Genomic DNA, 16,723 nt, shown 5'->3' with positions numbered 1-16,723 from the left:
TGGCCCATTAAGTGGCACTTAAAATGTCCAACTGTTTTTCTAAGCCACAGTCCAAAGGTACATATTCCTTCAAACAAAAAGCATGGTCAGGCCTATCACAGTAATACCCTATAGTCCTTGGTACCAACTTCTGCCTTAATTAGGGCTTCTATTGCTATGAAGAGACACCATGACCTTGGCAACTCTTATAAAGGAAGAATATTTAATTGAAGTAGCCTACATTTTCAGAGGCTTGGTGTGACATGGCATTCAGGCAGACACGAAATTGGAAAAGTAGCAGAGTGTTCTACATCTTGACTTGCAGACAACAAGAAATGAACTGTCTCACTGGGCATATCTTGAGCATATATGAAACCTCAAAGCCTACTCCACAGTAACACACTTCCTCTAACAAGAAAAACCTTGCTCCAACAAGGCCACATCTCCTAGTAGCACCACTCCCTTTGGGGGCCATTTTCCTTCAAACCACCACACCTTGCTACCTCCCATTATCCTGCCTCTGCCCTATTAATCTAAAAGGTGGATGCCCACTGAGGACTGGCCTTTGCTCTGAAGGCCAAAGAGAGCTCCTTTCCTATATAGTTATATATGAAATCCTGGAGCCAAAAGAATCTGTATCAAAATGAAACAGAACTAAATGAGTAAAATGTACATACTGACAAAATTAAGCGGTTATCTGCTTTTAAAAAGTTATTACTATTTGGTAGAATTAATACTCAGCAACTGCTCTGGGCATTGGTAATGATTCCAGAGCTAGGTGGAATTTTAAATAGTCTTGTTACTTTAAATATGTTGAGCTTTCAAAGGATGTTAAAGTATAGAAATATATTTCTATTGAGATATAATAGTAATAACACTAAAACATTGTTGAACTTAAGCCTGGGACTTTTAGCCATAGGAAATGCTCAGCCTTGTCATGGGTAGAGACAATGAATCTGTGGCTATGGTATCATGTTATAAAACTGGAAAATATTAAAACACACTGCTAGTTAAAAATAAATAAATAATTTTACATGTGCAAGAGTCTTCTGATCATGTCCGCATGTCTACCTTACAAAGGATTTTAATGTATACTTCCTGTCATAGTCTGTGTTACAGGTAAAGACAGACTACTAACTGTCTCCAGGGCTCTCTAACTTATAAACAATTCACCTCCATACAGTTGTTTCCTCTCCTATAGTGTGGGAAGCATACTTTTTCCCCCCAAGGGATATCTGCATTTGATACAAGAAAATACAATGGTTTCCCATTCTTGATGACTACTAGAGGGTAACATAAATTGATACTTGAGTGCAAATTTGGTGAAGGTATTTCTAACAAACTATTAGCAATGGGTGATTACAAACAATGCTGATATGAACATAGCTGAGCAAATACCCTTGTGGTATGATTGAGCAATCCTTGGGTATATGCCCAAGAGTGCTATAGCTGGGTCTTGTGGGAGATGGATTCCCAATTTTCTAAGAAAGCGCAATAATGATTTCCAAAGTGGCTGTACAAGCTTGCATTCCCACCAGCAGTGGAGGAGAGTTCCCCTTGCTCCACATCCTCTCCAGCATAAGTTGTCTTCAGTGTTTTTTATCTTAGCCATTCTGAGGGGTATAAGGTGGTATCTCAGAGTCGTTTTGATTTGCATTTCCCTGATAATTAGGGATGTTGAGCAATTCCTTAAATGTCTTTCAGCCATTTGGGCTTCCTCTGTTGAGAATTCTCTGTTTAGTTCAATTTCTTAATTGGAATGTTGGGTACGCAGGGATCGCCCAATGACAGAAATGGATGAGATCTGCACAAACAACCTGGACGTGAGTGGGGGTAATGAAGGGTAAGGGTCAGGGGAAAGAGAGCTTAGGGGAGTGGGAGATCCCAGCTGGATCAAGAACAGAGAGGGAGAACAAGGAATAACAGACCATGATAAATGAAGATCACATGAGAATAGGAAGAAGCAAAGTGCTAGAGAGGTCCCCAGAAATCCACAAAGATACCTCCACTGTAGACTACTGGCAATGGTCAAGAGAAAGCCTGAACTGACCTAGTCTGGTGATCAGATGGCCAAACACCCTAACTCTTGTGCTAGAACTCTCATCCAATGACTGATGGAAGTGGATGCAAAGATCCACGGCCAGGCCCCAGGTGGAGCTCCAGGAATCCAATTAGTGAGAAAGAGGAGGGATTGTATGAGCGAGATTGTTGAGACCAAGATTGGAAAAAGTATAGGGACAAATAGCCAAACTAATGGAAACACATGAACCATGAACCAAAAGCTGAGGAGCCCCCAACTGGATCAGGACCTCTGGATAAATGAGACAGTTGAATAGCTTGAACTGTTTGGGAGGCACGGAGGCAGTGGGACCTGGACCTGTCCTTAGTGCATGAGCTGGCTGTTTGGAACCTGGAGCTTATGCAGGGACACTTTGCTCAGCCTGGGAGGATGGGAATGCACCTGCCTGGACTGAATCTACCAGGTTGAGCTGAATCCCCAGGGGAGTCTTGGCCCTAGAGGAGATGGGAATGGGGGGAGGGGCTGGAGAGAAGGCAGGGGCGGGGCAGGAGGAGGGAGAACAGGGGAATCCATGGCTGATATGTAAAATTAAATTAAATTATAAAATAAAAAAGGAAAAAAAAAGAGTAAAGTTTAAAAAAAAAAAAACACAGTCTAGTTTAGAGAGCTGAGATGTCTACCTCCTGTCATGACCTACCTGACCTGATTCTCTGAAGATATTTAAGCATGCACAGCCATCTACAGGAATTGCCCAGATAGTATTGGAACTCAGCTTCCTGAATCATACTTGAATTACACAATCACTAATGGATGGAAGCTTTTGATATTCAAATTATAAGCATAACTAGAATAAACTAATGCTACTGACTAAAGGGTACTATCAGCTTCCCTCTTCTTCTGATTCTATACTTGATCAGATTTCTGACCACTCTTAAGAACTATACTATCTGATTTACTATTTATGAACCATCAAATTATTTTTCTAATAGAAGATACTATTTTTATAGATATTCATGACTCATGTGGCAGTGTTCTGGCTAGCTATAGCATTTAGAAGCATCAACTTGCTTTTAAAATTGGTGCTTTATTTCTAATAGTTTTACTTTAGAAGAAACTGTGTGACCTGCAACTGTTCCCATGGGGAGGATTTTCCCATCCTGCAGTAAACATCAAGGTCCTACCCAATCAATCATAGGCTGCTCCAGCAAGTTGATATGGCATAAAAAGATGTACAGTGTTTCAAGTTGCTTCATTTAATAACAAATAACACAGCAGTAATAGCTTTTGCTATATTGTGGGAATTATATATCCCCTTTGCCATCATACAGAAGTTACATCACTGAGAGAAAATACTGTTTTCTTGAGTGTTAATGATCCAAAATTCTTTGAAGTAAAAATATATCTTAAATATTTATGTTATCATTTATTCAGTCATTGAATATTAATTGTGACACACTGTCTTCTATGTTCCCATGCTAGGTACTAAAGACAGATTTCTTAGTACATTGTTATCATATTTGTTGAGAACGTAGAGGCCACTTAGAGCAGTTTAATATTAATTTATAACAATTGTAAGAAAGGAATAACAAGAGAACACTTAATATGCTTTATGTTTGTTTTTTTTTTTAATGTTGGTATCATAAAAATCTGATTCTTAACATCCTGTGTTTGGAGTAACCAGCCACATTGTGAGCATGGGAGAGCTATCTCCATTAATCACCTGTCATGTGGTGGCATGGGAAGGAGAGATGTCCCTCCACTCCACCCATCAATGCCTGAGGCAGATGGGAGAGCTGGCCTTGAGGTCTTACCACCAGGTGCAACACTCAGGAGAGCAGGCCCTGCACCTTGTGTGGGCAGCATAATAGAGCCAACACATTGTGTGGGTGAGCCAGTCCCAAAATTGTGAGCATGGGAGAGCTATTCCCATTACTAATCTGTCATGTGGTGGCATGGGCTGAGGAGAGCTGGCTCTGAGATCATAAGGGCAGATGAGCTGTCCCTGTCCTCTAAACAACAGTTTGTTTAAGAAGCTTAAACAACAGTTTGTTGTTGACAGTTGTCCCTGTCAACAACAGAAAGCTGATGCAAATGTAATTGAACAAGGTGGTCAGGTTCCAGACCCATCAAGAAGCAGAACTTAGCATCTTTGGATGTGTGGCTCTGGCTTTTTAATCAAGTGAATAAGAATGTGACTAAGCAAAGCCCCCGACACAAAGCCATGTGTCAAAGTTGTCCCTACATGGAGGCCTGGAGGTGCCATTGTGTGAAACTCTGAAGGTGAAGCCTGAACTATGTTGGAGATTCCAAAGTGTTGGAGATACCAGAGTCATGGGATGCCTGACAAGAAAGCTTCAGACTGGGTTTGGAACTAAGGAGAGTGAGAAAGGAAGAGGGATACACAGAGTGAGAGAGAGAGAGAGAGAGAGAGAGAGAGAGAGAGAGAGAGAGAGAGAAAGGAAGAGGGATACACATAGTGAGTGAGTGAGGGGGGGGTATTGAAGGCAACAGAGCTGACCGTAGTTGGAGATCTGAAGATCTGGTTGGCCTTGGATGTGGGGGTGCAGAATTTGGAGTTTGCCCCGCCTGCTTTGGGACTTACTTTAGTGCAGTGCCTGCTCACTATGTTCCCCCTTCTCCCTTTTAGAATGGTAACGTATTTTCTGTGCCATTGGACTTTGGAATTGTGTGATCTGCTTTTTGATCTTGAGTCTCAGAGACTATGGACTTTGAACTTTTAAGCAGTCTTGAGACTATGAAAAGATTATGGGAAATTCTGAAGTCAGACTGAATGCATTTTTGTAATATAATATGGCTAAAAACCTATGGGAGCCAGAGAGTGGAATGCAGTGGTTTGAATAAGAATGTCCCCCCTAAAGCTATCATATATTTGAAAGCTTAGTCACAGTGAAGTGGCACTATGTGAAAGGTTTAGAAGGATTAGGAAGTGTGACATTGTTGAAGGAACTGTGTCCCTTGGGATGGACTTTGAGATTTCAAGAGCCCATGCCAACCCCAGTGTCTTTCTCACTGCCCATAGAACAGGATGCAGCTCTCAGTTACTACTCTAGCATCATGCCTGCCATGATGATAATGGACTCAGCCTCTGAAAGTGTAAGCAAGGTCCCACTGAAATGCTTTCTTTTATAAGAGTTGCTGTGGTCATGGTGTCTCTTCACAAACATAGAACATTGACTGAGACATTTTATATACTCTCAAAAGAAATACAGGGTTTAGACTGCTGTCAATATATCTGGTACACCTTCACATGACCTGTTTCGTATTTTAATGCCAAGAACATTTCATCTTCTTAAGTAACATTTAAATGCCTCTGACAAAGTTTATGGTGTGTTCAGCATATTGATGCACAAGTTGCAGAAATTAAACTGTCAGAACTGAATTTCAAGAGTATTCCACTTGCCTTTATTTAAAGTTCATCAGTATTAGATTTATACTAATCTAGATAAGTTTAATAAAAAGGCTTTATTAAAATGGCATCAAATACATATGTATTCTATTGTGTAACAGACGTGAATAAACATTTTCTGAATGAACAAATGAGTTAGTGAGCTAGTAAGTGCATGAATAGCTGTCTGAGCACATACTTATTTTACATCTTTTAACAATGTAACATATATCACTACAAGGCAGCATCAGGCAAATGTGGTATACTCACAAACCAGGTACATATATACAAAATTCAGCACAAATCAGGTAATCAATACATACCATTATCAAAGTATCTGACAGTTGAATTTCTGGATACACTGGGATCAAAATTCGCCATTAAAGGTGCTATATACTGTGTGGCTGTTAGCATTCGATGTACAACTTCTCCAGTGTATATAAAACCTATAATGAGAAAAACAGGAAATTTGTTAAGAAAGAGTGCCAGATAAAATTATAACCAACCAGCTATGATTCAACTGCAGTCATATTTTGTAGGGACATTAAGCAGGGAACATACTTAGTGTCTTAATGTCTGATTAACAATACTTTTTTTTCTGGATAGAGTAAAAATGCTCATATAATTTGTTAGCATCCAGTAGAATTCTTACCAGCAATCCATAATGTATATACTTTTAATAGCACAGAGTGACTATTACCTCAAAGCGAATGTTAGGCTAAAGAAGTTCAACACAGTACTGAAGAAAACCAAACCTTCCATTTTTCTATTTTAATCTTCTGTAATCTTAACGCTAGCCTAAACCACGAGCTCTTTTACAGGTGAGTTTCTAATCATTACATTTATTTGTGGGCTTTGTTGTTGCTGCTGCTGTTGGCAGTGATGGGGAACAAACTCAGGGCCTCACACACAAGCTTAAGCAAGCACTCTAGCACAGAGCTACATCTTCAGGCTTGAGTCTTCCTAAAATCGCTCTCTTAAAAATAACCCATATTCTAAGTGGCAGTGAATATTTCTACTCTTTGTTTGTTTGTTTGTTTGTTTGTTTGTTTTTTGAGACAGGGTTTCTCTGTGTAGCTTTGCACCTTTCCTGGAACTCACTTGGTAGCCCAGCCTGGCCTTGAACTCACAGAGATCCACCTGGCTCTGCCTCCTGGGTGCTGGGATTAAAGGCGTGCACCACCACCGCCCAGCTTGTTTGTTTTCTTAAAAACAAGTTGAAAGGGAGCTGAATAACTCCATGATAGAGTGTTCAAAATTCTCAGTTTGCCAAAGCCTTTATAATTCTCAGGTCATAGCTAGAAGATGCAGTCTACATCTACAACCCACAAGTGCCCCTTCTTTGTGAGTTCTTGGCAACAACTCATTTCAGTCTGCACTTAGTGAGAGCATTTACTGTGGGGGCATTGAGCTTTGAACTAACTTCCAATAGTTCAGGTTTTAAATCCCTACCATGCTTACAAATATTCACACTTGACATTATTCACACTGGGTTTATCTACTTTGTGAAATATCCATGATGAGTTGTTATTATTACACTAGCTTTTGCTCTCCAAGGTCTTTGTTTACTTAAGAGAAGAGTCAGTTCAGGAAATACTTGTTTATTTTCATATTAATCTAAAAGGACACAATCAAGAATAAACAAAAATAAACCTGCACACAATATTATAAAATAAAATTCAAAGCAAATGATATGTGGTGATGCAATTGAAATGTTCAGGTTATTATGACATTACTAGAGAGCTGAGAATCCTATATATCATTTTTTTTTTTTTTGCAGGAATAAAGACACAAGATACTTTGAAAAAAACTGTAGTATTTAAGCCTCAAAAATGTCAACTATTTTATCTCTCTTATGGTCCAAATAAAGATTTCATTGAGATATTGTGGTTTTCATAGTTTCAAGTTGTAAGTTGTGTAAATCTATGTAAGTCATTACAAAATTAAATCTGTAGTTATTAGTATAGTTAATAAGATTTCATTATTAAAATGCAAAGTGATTACTTTCTATTAGAAGAAAGTATGCTGATATGATCTTTTCTTTTTACCATATTTCTCTCTAGATTTCTAGTCATTCCCTCATATGCACTTCCTTATAATTATAAACACAAAGAACAGCCATTTTTCAGACCTTGTAATTAATTTTTTCTTGCTTTCACCATGATTCATTTATAATATGATCACTAAAATAGACACAAAAAATTCTCCAGATGAAACCTTGGAAGTAAATGTTTTAATTAGACCATGAAGGAGTCCTTTCAGAAAGCATGAGCTCCGGGTGGTTGCTTCCTGACTTCGTATTCTCTGTGTGGTGATGGATGAATCTGCTGAGAGCAGAGCAAAGGAAGAGAATCTTAGATCACCACAGAAACCATTTTCCAGATCCACTCTGCACTAAAGCAGAGCAATTTCTAGAATCCCAGAGAATGCAGCCACACTGATGCTTTCAAACACTGCATTCACTTTTATGTCACTTTTGGTTTTTGACTGACAGGTAGCATTGGCATGTATTTATGAGTTACACAGTAATGTTTTGATTCATGTATGAATTCATAGTAATCAATGCAAAGGCACTGTGTTATCATTACCTTCCACTTTTACCTTGTATTTGTAGTACACTGACTGTCTCATCTTACTATTTTTGTACTTCATCATTGTTGGCAATGGCTCTGCAGGGGCAGGCCTCCAGGACATGTTTCTATTTAACTATGGCATTGTATGAGCTCTCCTCTCTTTACCCTCTTCATGTCTGTCTCTAGTAACTGCTGTTGGGTTCTCAGAATCTTCCAGATCGACTGTTTTAGATTCTACACATGTAACTATTTATTCATATTTTAAAAAGGCAGGATGCATGCATGTGCCCCTGCATATTTCCACAGAGATTTGGCAAGAACTTGTTTTCTTTTTTACAGCTACACTTTCTCTGGCCAGCATATTTCCCAGACTTACAAGTTCCCATATTTTAAAGAGGTTTCAAATAATTCCCAAAGAATTAAGTAAACACACAGAAGAACTTGTTTACTGTAAGAAGTAGAGTCACAATTCCCTCTTCTGCAGTTATTGCAACACTAAAATGAATCAGAAGGACAGCTGAGATGGACTCAGTGGCTAAAGGTGCTTATTCTCAAGACTGGTGACCTGAATTCTATCCCTGAGAACCAAAGGTGTGAAGAAAAAAATGACTCCAGACAGCAGTGGTCCTCTACCAATGACATGATCTGAGAACTATGCCATACACACACACACACACACACACACACACACACACACACACACACACACAAATGAATAGATAAATATGATACAAATAAGTCCATTAAATAAATATCAGTTACAAAATGAATTATAATTTCAATTATGGGTAGCATTTGTTTGCTGCTATCGCAATGAACGGGGCATGACTATCATTCCTACTATTACTGGTAAGATCAACTCTGCCACAGAAGAGAGGGAATGCAATACTCTGACAGACTGATTTTTTTCTAATCCGGGGAATACTTTTGAATTTTTCTTGACTATACTGGAAACTCATTTCTGTTAGTAATTCAAGTTTGTTCTAAATGAACAAGAATCAAAATGCTGGTTTTTAGCGAAAGCCTTAGTTCCTTAGCTTATAAATTTTAAAAATAATATTTCAGCTGTGACATGGAATGAAGAAAATGTAAGTTTCCTGGATGCAGGGAACATTGACTTGGTACTGGTTAGGGATTAACTATGCAAGTTAATACAGCTAGTGTTTTACAAATACTCATAGCTATGTAGACCACAGCTTTAGGCCTTTATCTCTCTAACCTGATGTCAAAGAAACAATATACAATTGTATTGTTAATTTTGCACATTTTATTCTAATTTAAGCAACGTATTTCATTACTTTCTTCAAAATTCTTGAGAGCAATTTGTGAGGCTATTATTAGATTCCTTCATTCATTGTAAGACTTGAGCATAAATGGCAGTCTTTGATGTGTTCATAAGATTTATGTAATAATTACTATCTAGTGATTTAGCACTCAGAAAAAGAATCAAATAAGAGAAGCAAACATGTTTTTCTCTTTGAATTACAAAGAAAAGCTATGCATTATCCTTCCCTTTGGCCTTAACCACAAGTATGTCAAGTTCTCAGCTTGAATCATGCTTTATTCTTGCTTATAGTCTCTCCTCTTGTATATGCCTCTAGTTGTGTGAGTAATATGATTTCAAATATGTAAACATCATCAACTGATTAAGTCAAGCAGTCACAGGAAGTTTTATATGAACACACACCATTCAATCATTATGTATCTTTATTTTGTTACTTTTGAAAAAATAATGTGTGTGTTACCTGCCCATGTGTCTATGCGCCACTTATATGCAGTGCCTACAAAGGCCAGAAGAGGGAGTTAGATCCCCAAGGACTAAGGTTAGAAAAGATTGTGAGCTTCTATGTGGGTGCTGAGAATTGAACCTGGTTCCTTTGGAAGATCAATCAGTCAGATAATTTAATCAATTATCGAGTCATCTCTGTAGTCCCTTATTTTTTTATTCATTAACCATATCATAACCATAGTTATTAACCATATTTACAATGTACTAATCAATCAATCAATATCTATACAGGCTGTTGATAATTACATTAAGTATTCACTTAATCTCCACAATAACTGAAAAGGGAATGATGGTAGTATTATTTTCATTTAATAAAACTAGGTTATTTACCAAAACCCTCATGGCCATTACAGGTCCTATGATTTCAAATTCCATGGGCTCTAGGACTGCTTAGAAATAATGTAAATCTAGCCTTATATCAAGTCCGGAAGAAGTCAGGGAGTTCAATGGCTTTTCTATTTACTTCTCTTGAGCTCATTTTAAAGACAGCCACTCTGTAGCAACATTGACAGTTCTCACAGGTAAGTCTAAAATGCCATTGAATGGGAGTTGACAGACTACATACACCCCTTCAGTGGAGTTTATGCCAAAAGAAGCAGTTACAGAGGAAAGATCTTTTCTCTCTGCAAATTTCAGCACCTGTGCCTTAGAGCAGAGGTGACATTACCTCAATCCTGGCTGTTTTTTTTTTTTTTTTTTTTTTTTTTTTTTTTTTATTAAGCCTTCAGATCCTCTTCCTTTTAACTGAATATTTTCACAAACAAGTTTGATTCTTTTATAGCAATTTATGAAATAAGACTCGATTTGCTGATTGGAGGCATTACACACAATTAAATAATCTATATCATGGCAAACTCAAATTATTTCTTTGTGCTGTGACTAAATGACTTAACCTTCCCATACTTTGGGAGAGGGGTAGTTCTAGTTTATAAGAAAAGTGCTGAATATGACTGTTGCATGTAAAAAAAAAAAAAAAAAGCTGGAGCCAAAATGCAATTCAGTGACAAAGAATTGATCTACCATGGGAAAGTCTTGGCTCAATTGCCTGTAAAATAGGTGTGAGCAAGACTCCCCTCCAATACACAGACACAGACACACACACACAGAGAGAGAGAGAGAGACAGAGACAGAGACAGAGACAGAGACAGAGAGACAGAGAGAGAACAGATACAAAGAGACACACACGGGGAGGAAGGAGGGAGGGAGATATGGGGGAGACAGACAGACAGACAGACACAAAGAGACACAGATATACACCATGGGAGGTGGTGAGAAGAGAAAAAGGGAGAAGGTATGCTTTGCTGAAAGCCAACAACTTGCTTAAAATTTTCTCTAATATATGTTAGTTGGTTATAAATTTATACTAAGATATTTATATGACTTTGCCAGGTGGCGGCAGCTGCTGCGGCGGCGTTGTTGTTGTTGGTGGTGGTGGTGCATGACTTTAATCCCAGCACTCCGAGGCAGAGGAAGGCGGATCTCTGTGAGTTTGAGGCCAGCCTGGTCTCCAAAGCGAGTTCCAGGAAAGGCACAAAGCTACACAGAGAAACCCTGTCTCCAAAACCAAAAAACAAACAAACAAAAAAAGATATTTATATGACTTTAAAACTGTTATTCAGGTCTAAATGTACAGCATGTGTTTATAGCTCAATCCTTTTTGAGATAGGGTGAAACACTGAATTTAACCGTAAGGCAAGAGATAACAAAGTTCTTTAAAGTCCTTAGTTCATGCACTCTTTCCTTCCATTCTGGCAGAACAAGTTCCTTGTAAAAATATCAGCCTCCTGTCAGGTAGCAAATGGTGTTGCCTTTAATTGGAAGTGTCATCGTGATAAAGGAAGCATGAGGATACTATTACCCATGAAACAGTCTATAAGCCTTTGATGTGCAAAGGCTACAAAATATTCTAGTTTATCATCTCTCAGTTACTCTCTTTGACCCCTTAGGTAAGACTGGCGTTAATCCATATGCCTGTAAGGCATCAAACATCTGTAGTTCAACACTGCCTTTAGAGTACAAATGGCAATGGTATGATACCAATGCCTCTAGCATCTTTATTAAGGCCTGTGTGTCTGTGATTTCTACTGATTAATCAAAGAGATCTGGAATTTATGGATTAGCATTAGGACAATGAGTTTCTCATTGCGTCTTCTTACTAAATTTATGCATGTTCTAGTTCTTGTCATGAAAACCTAAGTTGATTATGGAGGTGTTTGTAGTTGCTTTGTCAATCAGGCAGCATTCATGGTTGACCAGTTGCCTGAAATAAAACAATAAAGACTGGGCAAATTGCACCTACAATTTTCCTTCTTCATTTTATAACTCAATAGGTTTCCACATGCTATAAACTATTGCCTTTAAGACAAATGCTTGTTTGTAACTCACTCAGTCCTTCAAATAAAACTGTGTGTGACAGCAACTGCTAATTTGGAACTCAACAGTTGTGATTAATTATCTGGAAATGTGAATGTCTGCTAAGGACAATTGTACAATGATGGGTTTCATAGAACAGGCATCCAGTAGACAGACACTGCAGTGCATGAGAAGAATACAGGTTTTTACATGCAACCTAGACAGTTAATAAATATATTCTGAAATTCAGATGGGATTGCTAACCACAGTATCCTCAGAAGGAACCAATAATAATGTCAATCACCAAGTATTTTCCTTTTATAGTTCCAATCAGCTTTCAAGTTAAAGCATAGTAATCATATATTATGTATTAAAATACATCCCTGGGTTTCTCCTCAACAACCTATAATACTGTCAGTCACCAAATATTTCACTTTAAATTTCCAACAGCTGTCAAAGTAAAATGTATTTTATAAATTTAAAAAGTATATCTGTCAAAACTCATTGAGTCTTTTATTGAATTGGCTTAAGACACCACTGGGTATTATTAAGTTTCAAAAGTCCATTTCTTTGGTGTGAGAGGGTCACAACTGACAATTAGTGGTATACTCTAAACTATAGTTATGAACTTGCCATTATCAGGATTATGCTGAAAATATAAAGTAGATCATCCCAATATCAGAAGGATGATCAAGAGATGAAGTGGACAGAGGACAAGAGATGAAGATAGACAACAATCATATCTACATCCATTTTCATTATGGACTAATAACAAAATTGGAGATTTCAGGTTTTCTTTTCGCATCTTGTTTACTGAATAAATCAATGTAGCTTGCTTAAAATTATGCATGCTAACTTCTCACAGCAACTATCAACAGCTTGCTCTCTCCCACCTGCCAGATTACTTTTGGTTATCTAGGACTTTTCCACATAGCTTCTCTCACACAGTACACTGTGAATGAGGTGTCCCAAAGTACAGTATACAAAACATGTGGCTCCTGGTAGAAGCATTGAACTACATTTTTAAAAAACTTTTCTTTGAAAAATCAAGAAGTTTATCTATTTTCTTCAGGAGTATGCGGGTGATAATACAAAAGCCAAAAGCCTTAGTCTCATGACAGGAACAGGATAGCAACAAAAAAGCAGACTAGGAGCCATGGTACCCATCTATTCCCACAAATGTGCACAACCAATCACAGCAGGGAAATGCCTTCATAAGAGCTATGAAATCCAGGAGAGCAATTACAGTCCATGGGCAAAAGGCAGACAAAAAAAAAAAAAAAAAAAAAAAAGAATAAGTAAACAAGCAAAGCCAGGAAAATAAAAGGAAGGATAGATTCATGTTATTCATCTCCCCCTTCCTCAGGCCCACAGAATCCTGAATGAAAAGAAGTACACTGTACACCACATGCTGGGGAAGGAGAGGAAAGCAAGCACTCGGCCTTGAGAGAGACAGAGACCCAACCATCAGGCTCAGCCTATAATGAGTGCTCAGCCTGGACAGAGCCCCAACCATCAGGCTCAAACCATGATGACCATTCAGCTTTAACATAAAACTACTGTCATGCTGACCATGGGATGAGCACACAGCTTTGATATGGGCCCCATATTAGTCTTACCCTGTGACCCATTACCAAGGCTGGTCCTGCCAAACCAGATTCTTAGGTTGATTCCTAAGTGCCACGCTCCAGTCTAATCCATGTGGTTCAAAGGATTCTTGTCACAGCAGAGAACCAGTTTAGCAGCTATGAGTCCAGGTTCCATGATGTTTTTTACCATGTAAGCATGCTTTAGATCAACCCCAATGAAACTAGTAACCAGGTTCCACTTAGTGGAAACTGGACCCAGGTCTAAATGACAAATCCCAGATCAGGCATTGATTCATACAATGAGATTTCATGCCTGTGATGACAGAATCCAGTATAATGTGTCCACAGTGAGCTGGCTCTAGTATTGTGCCCAAATTCTCAACTACCAGGTAAGTGCATGTACCCACAATTTGTGGTTTTCCTGAATTAAGAGTATTATCTTCTTTTTTTTAAACATTCTGTCAAGACTAAGAAAATTACCCAGATCTTCAAATGCACTGGCAATGTGCAAAGGCAACACAGATAAAAGAAAATAACCAAGTATGACAATGTCAGCATAATCATACAAAATACTCAGAGTAGATCCAGAAGAACTGGAGATCAACAGATGTCTGACAAAAAAGAAAAGAAAAGAACAACAAAAACAAAAAACAATTATCTTAATATTGTGATCCAACAGAACAGACACATGGCTCACTTAGGAAGACAAAACATGAATAAAATGATGTTTCATACAGAGATAGAATCCATTTAAAGAGCCAAACTAAAATTCTAGAATTAAAGTTCAATACTCTAAACAGAAAATTGCATTGTAAGTTTCAAGAGAAGACTCAAACAAGGAGTTAGAACAAGAAAACTTTAAGACACAGGTCACTTAACATTTAACGTCAGGGAATAAAAAGAAAAGAATGAAGAAAGGAAGGGTTAAAGGGCTGATAGGGATCATCAAGTAATGGATACTCACATATGAGAATCTGAAAGGAACAGAGAAGGGGAGAGATAAAATTCTGTAAAAAATGATGGCAAAAAAGCTATTCAAATTTCAAGAGGTAACATTGATATTCACAAATTCTAAAATAATGCCAAATATATTAAACAAAAACATCGCCAAGGCACATGAAGAGATTCTCAAAATGCAAACACAAAAAGTTGAAAGCAGTGAGAGAAAATGCTTACAGAAAGACAAAAGTCCAGTAAATTCCAGTGTGTAATTAAACTCATACAAATCTCAGTAATGCTGGTACACTGAGCACTTTTCAACTTAGAAAATTGTGTGCATGTATGTGTGTGTGTGTGTGTGTGTGTGTGTGTGTGTGTGTGTGTATGAGAGAAAGAGAGAGAAAGAGAGAGAGAGAGAGAGAGAGAGAGAGAGAGAGAGGAAGAAGAGAGAGAGCAGGACTAGGAGGGAGGAAAGGGAAAGGGTAAAATGATGAAATACATTTCAAAAAATAAAAATTAAAAGTTAAAAAGTATCAAAAATAAATACAACTATAATCATTAAATATTTTTCAGTAATATACAATATGAAAAGATGAAAATCCTGACATCAATCACATATAATTTGGAAAAATGGAAGTTCAAGTGCACAATTTTTGTCTGCAACTAAATTTGTTAGTTTCAAATAGACTGCTGTGACTTCAAGATGTTTTATTTGAGCCTTTTGGTAACCATAAGTCTACAGTAGACACACAAATGATAAACCAAAAAGGAAGATAGCACTGCTACAGAGATCCCGAATTACACAGGGGAAACAGCAAAGAAGGATGATGTAGCCTCAGAGCATCTAGTAAATTATGAAGAAAACAGCTACTAGACCTCCCTATTGGTGAGCACTTTAAATATGTAGATCATGTGCTTCATTCAAGGGAATATACAGCAGTGGGATGAATAACAAATCAACACCACTTTTTAAAAATTATTATTATTATTATTATGTGTTTTAATTTTATACATCAGCCATGGGTTCCCCTGTCCTCCCCCCTCCCGCCCCCACCCTAGCCTCTCCCCTCCATTCCCATGTGCTCCAGGACAAAGACACCCTGGGGATTCATTTAACGTGGTGGATTCAGTACAGGCAGGTCCTGTCACCTCCTTCCAGGCTGAGCATGTGTCCCTGTGTAAGCCCAAGGTTCCAAACAGCCAGCTCATGCATTAAGGACAGGTCGTGGTCCCACAGCCTTGGTGCCTCCCAAACAGATCAAGCTATTCAATGGTCTCACTTACCCAGAGGTACTGATCTAGCTGGGGGCTCCACAGCCATTGGTTCATAATTCATGTCCTTTCCATGGGCTATTTGTCCCTGTGCTTTTTGCAATCTTGGGCTCAACAATTCATGCTCTTACAGTCCCTCCTCTTTCTCAACAGTTGGACACCTGGAGCTCCACCTGGGGCCTGGCTGAGGATCTCTGCATCCACTTCCATCAGTTATTGGATGAGAGTTCCAAGATGACTGTTAGGGTGTTTAGTCATCTGATCACCAGACTAGGTCAGATCAGGCTTTCTCTCGACCATTTGCCAGCAGACTACAGAGGATATATCATTGTGGATTTCTGGGGACTTCTCGAGCACTCTGGCTATTCCTGTTCTCATGTGGTCTTCATTTATCATGGTCTGTTATTCCTCGTTCTCCCTTTCTGTTCATGATCCAGCATGGATCTCCTGCTCCCCTAAGCTTTCTTTCCCTCAAATCTTGCCCTTCATTACTCCCACTGTCATCCAGGTTGTTCATGTAGATCTCATCCATTTCTGTGTCATTGGGTGATCCCTGGGTCTTTTATAGGGTCCCATTTTCTAGGTAGCCTCCCTGGATCAACTCCACTTTTATGCTGTCTACAAAAGATTTATATTACTTTTAGGGTCAAACAGACACTGAGAGTAAAAGGCAGGGGAAAGATACCCCACACAAATGATAACCAAAGAGGAAAGAGCAAAAGAATGGTCTAAAGAAAGTAAGTCAAACTAATAACAAGGGGTCAGCTAATCAGAAAGACACAATAAAATGCCCTTAACACTGGG

The 16,723-nt window shown here is 38.4% G+C and overlaps 1 protein-coding gene across 5 annotated transcripts in view; it reads right to left on the bottom strand.

The window, feature by feature from the left end:
- Nucleotides 1–16,723, bottom strand: part of Plxdc2 (plexin domain containing 2) — a 410,802-nt gene that overhangs the window by 124,867 nt on the left and 269,212 nt on the right. For all 5 annotated transcript variants that reach the window (XM_036187497.1, XM_036187498.1, XM_036187496.1 and 2 more), the window contains one exon: nucleotides 5,729–5,851. In XM_036187497.1, the coding sequence (XP_036043390.1) occupies nucleotides 5,729–5,851 (123 nt within the window). The remainder of the gene's footprint in view (nucleotides 1–5,728; nucleotides 5,852–16,723) is intronic.

The sequence above is a fragment of the Onychomys torridus genome, chromosome 5 (genome assembly GCF_903995425.1).
Source record: "Onychomys torridus chromosome 5, mOncTor1.1, whole genome shotgun sequence".
In the NCBI taxonomy this organism is placed as follows: Eukaryota; Metazoa; Chordata; class Mammalia; order Rodentia; family Cricetidae; genus Onychomys; species Onychomys torridus.
Note: the sequence above shows the minus strand (reverse complement) of the source record. Positions and strands in the feature narration are given on the sequence as shown.